Raw genomic sequence first — 6,000 nt, 5'->3', positions numbered from 1 at the left:
ATCTTCCTGATTAAGGAGACAAAAGAGGAGTGGCCAGCATTAGGGAATATGTTATCTTCAGGTATTACTGACTTCAATCCATTAAGTCACAGAGAATTAATGCTATCTCCTCACCTCCACCTTCTGGATTCCTTGGCTTCCCACAAAATTCAGCTGAAATCTCACTTCAACAGGTCCTTCACAATTGCCCTTAATGCTAGGCCTTATGACATTAACTCCAATTTATCCTGTATATTTCTTGTATGTACATAGTTGAAGGACACTTGAAGAGATTCAATTAGATAATTCTCCATTAGGAAACTTTTGTTCTTTATTAATTTTATTATTTGTTCTAGCTCTATAAAATAATGCTTTTTGTTTGGAAAGTCATTTTCCTTCACTGGCCATCAAGATTTCAATCTGTAAACTGAGGAGGGTTTGAAGGGCTTTTAAACAGCCTTTTAAAGTCCCTTCTAGTTCTAAATCCTATGAAGTAATACTGGTTAAAAAAATCAGTCTTGAAGTCTAGGCTAACTAACAGAGAAGGGCAAAGGAGAATGAAGATGGGGGAAATACCTTTATGAGGGCAAGGTGAGTTCAACTGGGAGTGAAGTAAGGATGGCTAGCTATCCTCACAAAATGGCAATTCTGGCCAGTCAGAAGAGCAGGCCCCAGCAGGGAGTCATGACATTCTCTTGGGACTTCTTTCAACCTGGGTCTTTTGTTCTGAGATGCCTTAGAACCAAAGACTCTTCAATATCACCCATCTCTGTCATAGTTCAATTCTTTTCCCTTTTTTTCCTTAGATGTTGCTGGAATACCAAAAGTTATTAACTGGGCATACTTTTTGACCCAGCAATACCATTACGTATATCCCAAAGTACCTCCTGGAGCCTCCCTTTTGTGAAGTTGCCCAGTTCAGTGGGCCTTTATTCCCTTCCCTTTCCTTTTTCTGACTTTCTGGACATGTTTCTTCAGGTACACATGGTTATAAATATTGGGTTTACTTGGCAAGCTAGAGCAGTATGGTAATTACTTAAAAAAAACCAAGATGGAGTTATTTAGGCTTCAAGTTAAACTCCATTTCAATAAACAAAACTGAACAATAAATTAAAACTATTATCACTTCTGGACCTAGATCATGACCTCTAAGCCTTTTAAAACTCCAAATCTTTGGTCCTAACTGTACTAGTTCTAGAATCATACTAGATATTTAGAATCTTTTCATCACCATCTCTAGTTTGCTAATGATCATTATACATTTTAGTATTTAAAAATGTTTCAGGGGCGGCTTAGGTGGCACAATGAATAGAGCACCGGCCTTGAAGTCAGGAGGACCTGAGTTCAAATTCAGACTCAGACACTTAACACAAAAACTAGCTAGCTGTGTGACCTTGGGCAAGTCAACCCCAAATTGCCCTCCAAAAAGCAAAAAAATAAAATAAAATAAAAATGTTTAATATTGTATGGGATAAAAGAGTTCAGAGTCTGAATCTGAGATCAGAAAAGGTCTTTATTCTTTCTCATGAGAAAGGGCCCTCTGCTCCTGTAGCCCAAATGGCATCTGCCAGGGAGAGAGCAACAGGTAGAAGCAAGCCCATGGTTATATAACCTTCTAATGCAGAACCCCACCTCCCCATCTGGCCTTCACTCTCATTGGTAGGGAGGCTGGCTGGCCCACAACCTAAGCTCAGGAATCTATCTTGGAGACAAAGGGCATGGAAATTTGTGGGTGTACAATGCAAGGTCAGGAAAGCAGTTTTATCCTTATTTGGCATATCTTGTGCTGAGATGGCACTGGGGAGAGTCTCCATTGCTCTAAGTCCTGTATTACTGTAAGGTCAGGTGACCTCTAAACTTAGGCCTAGAGGATGCTGAAGCCACTCTAGATTTGATTTTTCATAATTGTGTAACTTTACTGCAAATTATCCCTCACATATTGTGTACCTGAAGAAACTTCCCTAGAACCTGCTGATTAAGCACTAATTATGCCAGGATCACTACCTTCATAAATTTTGGGGAAGTAGGAATAAATAACCTCCACTAAAGTTGTCATCCATGCCTCCTGTGTGGAAAGCAATCCTGGGTTCTGAGGTCATGGCAGCCCCTCACAAAATCTGGAAGGTCCTTATAACCAAATTAGAAAGGTTTAGAAAACAGGCTGGGTAATAAGCTAAACTTGTGTTTGCCATCTAAGGATAAAACTGGGGAAAGGCAGCCTCAATTGGTGGAGAGAAAGACTAGCCTGAAACTAGGAAGGACCATTTGAAGTCCTACCTCTCTAATCTTGGACAAGTCACTTAACCTCTCAGTGTTTCAGACAATTTCCCAACACCAGAAGGAAAAAGCAACTCAGAACTAAGCACGATCTGTTCATCATTAGCCATGTTCCATACAGCATCATTAGCTATGTTCCATACAGCCCAACCTTTGCATTAGACCCCCCCCCCCCTTCCATCTCAGGACAGCAAGGCACGGACAGAAGCCCTTTCCTCTGGGGTACGACCGTAAAAAGGCAAAACTATTCGGAAAGTTAGGGAGCAAATAAAGCACTGGGAAGACACAGTCAAAAGCTCTGGCCGGAGGCAGTGTCATAGGAACTAGGGCAAAGTTGAACAGGCTCGGGCAAAGTAATTCAGGCCGGGACACACCTCCGCCTCTCCCCTTTTACCCGCCCCCGGGTCTCCTGCACCCTCGGCTACCTCGCCGCGCATTCTAGCGGTCCGCGGTCAAGTTCGGTAGCGAAAAGCAATGGCGTTGCGGACCGGGCGTTTCTGGGCGCCTCGGGCCCTGCGGGCCGTCGGCTTCCCTCCTCAGCGGGTAAGGCTGGCCTCCTTCGGCCCGGCAGCGGCGGAAGGCGGGAGGACAGGGCCGGGCTGGCTCTTCTCCAGCTGCGAGAGAGTCTTGTGGGACACTAGGGGCACGAGGGCCAGGAGGGGCGGGGGCTGCGAGGCCCGGCTGGCGAGCTCTGCGGGGGCTGGGGGTGCTGGGCGGCGGAGAACGCGGCCATGATCGTAATCTTGAACTTGAACCTCCTCGCCCCTCGCCCTCCACCCTTCCCGTGATGCTTGTGTGAGCTGAAAAAGGAGTGCCCCTTGTTCAACCTTGTATGCCCCCTGCTCAGTTGGGGGCTTTGGTGCACGCATTTAAAATTATTTCACTTTAAAGCCCCGGGAGTTCCACCCTCTCCCCCGCTGGTGGAGAGAGTGAAAGTGCCCTTCCCCCGTTCTCCCCGACTCTGGTCTCCAGTACCCTGGACCCCATTCTGCTCCTGCCGCCCACCTCCGCATTTACAAAGTCGCCCACAACTCCGAAAAACTGGAAGCAAACGGAAAACCCAGCGTGGTGAAGGCGAGGACAAACTCACTGTGGGCTCTCCTGTGCTTTTGGGAAATTTGGCCTCTGTCCGAAGTGTGAACTAAAGAATAAGCTTTTATTAAGCGCTTACTGTGGGCGAAGCACTTAGCAGCATAATACATGATTCATTTATATTGGCGATCTAAGTTTACAGAGGACTTCCTTCAAAACAAAACAAACCTGGGGCATTAACGGAGTAGCTGATATCTTGGTCTTCCTGACTCCTGGTCCAGCAGGTTCTACTATAAACTGGTCTATTAGAATGTAAGCTCCATGAGGGCATGGGCAGTCTTGCTTGCTTGCTTGTATTTGTATACACAGCACTTGACGTAATGCCTGGCATATAGTAAGTGCTTAATAAAATGCTTTGTCTCAATCTTTTTTTCCCCACCCACTCCTCTCACCTCCCCATTATTGTTTGAAGAGTTTGGAATTTTTTAGAGGGGTTTTATTTTTTGAACAAGATTTATTCCCGTATATAGAATCTGTTTATTATTGTTTCCTCCCTATAAAGACAAAGCTTTGGGAATACAATGAATTAAGATGATTTATTTATTAGTTCACAGGTAAAGGACAAAATTATGAAGTAGAAGAAAAGTAGCGAAACTGACATACCTACCAACTCTTTGACCATAGACAAGTCATCTTAATCTCTTTAAGCCTCAGTTTCACAGTCTGCTTCATTGGGCTCATAGTTACAGAATTGGAAGGGACCTAAGAGACTTATCTTGTCAAACTTGTTCATTTTACTTGTAAGAGACTGAGGCCCAGGGAGGTTAGAATTGATCATAACAGTAGTAAGCATCAGAGGTGAAATAATAAACCTAGGACATCTGGTTCGAGAACCAGTTTTCTTTTCACTGTATTAATAATTTAAATTTATGATTAATATAATTATATATTATATCATAATTAATAATACCCTAATAATAATTTTAAAAGTGCTTTAAACACATCTTCTCATTTTAGCCTCACAACAGCACTGAAAGGTAGTTGCTGTTATCCCAAGTTTATAGAATATGAAACAGTCTGATCAAAAGAGGCTAATGACTTTCCTAAGTTCACAAAGTTAGAGGCATGATTCAAACCAAGGGCTAAGGTTGTCCAGGCTCCAATAACAGTATTCTCTGACTACACTAAGTTTCTAGAATTAAGAGGGCTTGGGAAAAGCTTCTTGGAGAAGATAGGATTTTAGCTGGGACTTAAAGGAAGCCAGGGAAGACAGGCTGAGATGACAAGGGCAAATATTCTAGGCATGGGATAGAGAAAAAATAATATTATACATAAAAACAAGAGAAAATGCCCAGAGTTATGAGAGTGTCTTGTTCATAGAATAGCAAGGTGGACAGTGTCACTGAATTGAAGAGTATGTGGTGGGGAGTAAGGTATAAAACATAAAAGGACAGAAATGCAAGGAGGACTACAAATTTGAGAAAATAGAAAAGTTCTGAAAATGTTGTTTCTACAATTTATTTTCATACTCAAAGAGGGTAGAGCCACCACATTTGGACTCTTAACATCACAGGCCCAGATGTACTTCCGGAAGAGGTAGAAATGGTACAGAACAAAGAGAAGAGAAGCAGCTAGATTGGACCAAGTGTACATAGAGAAGATCCATGCTAAACATTTCAAAATTATAGGGCATTAAGGGATTAATATATACAGTACCATAAGTGGGGAAAGATAACGAAGGCATGGAAAAAATATTGGACCTTATAAATACTGAAAAATAAAAGTGATCAAGAGACCATCAATAGCTACTTTCTCAATTATTGAATTATTATTTCCAGTTTATCCTGTATATAGCTTGTTTGTATATATTTGTTTGCTTGTGGTCTCTTACATTAGATTTGTAAGGTCCTTGAGGGCCAGGACTGTCTTTGCTCCTTTTTGTGTCCCCAACACTTAGCACCATGCCTAGCTCATAGTAGGCACTGAATAAATATTTATTGACTGATAGAACAGAAGGTGTTAAAATTTTTATCTTATTCCCCTCCTACACCCTGTCTCCCCTCTCCCCCCAAATCCATAAAAAAAAAAAATACCACACAAATAGAAATCCATGGTAGGGTTGTTGGTATAGTAGAACAGGATTTTCCATTTTTTCTAAGTAATGACAGTCATCAGCCTACACACAAACTCACTGATTCATCATCTTAATGTCATAGTTCTAGAAAGGCAGGTTATAGTCTTTAAGCAAAATTGCAATTTCTGTAGAAGTAGTTTATTGTAGGTTGCTCAGCTTATTATGCCTAGGAAAAATGGGAGAGACAAATAAATTTCTTTGTCAGCAGAAAACTAAAAGAAATAATGGTTCACTTATACTTTTGCATTACACATTGCCAAATTCATGTCCAAGATTTTATTGAGTTCTCAGCTTAGTTTTTTTTTTTAAGCAATCGGGGTTAAGTAACTTGCTCAAGGTTACACGGCCAGTTATTTCTGGGTGTGGTGCTAAGTATCTGAGCCCAGATTTGATCCCCAAGTCATCCCAACACTGGAGCTGCTGCTCTTACTCGCTGAGCCACCTGGCCACCCCTAAGCAATTGGGGTTAAGTAACTTGCTCAAGGTTACACAGTCAGGTGTTTCTGGGTGGGTGCTGAGTGTCTGAGCCTGGGATTCGATCTGCAGGTCATCCTGACACTGGAGCCGGTGCTCTTACT

General features: G+C 42.3%; 2 protein-coding genes across 2 annotated transcripts in view; one reads left to right on the top strand and one right to left on the bottom strand.

The window, feature by feature from the left end:
* The window catches only part of NBN (nibrin), a 267,933-nt gene that overhangs the window by 53,853 nt on the left and 208,080 nt on the right, over window positions 1–6,000 (bottom strand). The gene's annotated exons all lie outside the window — the stretch shown is intronic.
* Window positions 2,560–6,000, top strand: part of DECR1 (2,4-dienoyl-CoA reductase 1) — a 63,072-nt gene continuing 59,631 nt past the window's right edge. The window contains exon 1 of the mRNA XM_069086681.1: window positions 2,560–2,799. Coding sequence (XP_068942782.1) covers window positions 2,731–2,799 — 69 coding nt within the window. The 5' untranslated portion in view covers window positions 2,560–2,730. The remainder of the gene's footprint in view (window positions 2,800–6,000) is intronic.

The sequence above is a fragment of the Petaurus breviceps genome, unplaced genomic scaffold (assembly GCF_028583685.1).
Source record: "Petaurus breviceps papuanus isolate PSGF00001 unplaced genomic scaffold, PetGlider_PUasm1.0 179, whole genome shotgun sequence".
Classification (NCBI taxonomy): Eukaryota; Metazoa; Chordata; class Mammalia; order Diprotodontia; family Petauridae; genus Petaurus; species Petaurus breviceps.
Note: the sequence above shows the minus strand (reverse complement) of the source record. Positions and strands in the feature narration are given on the sequence as shown.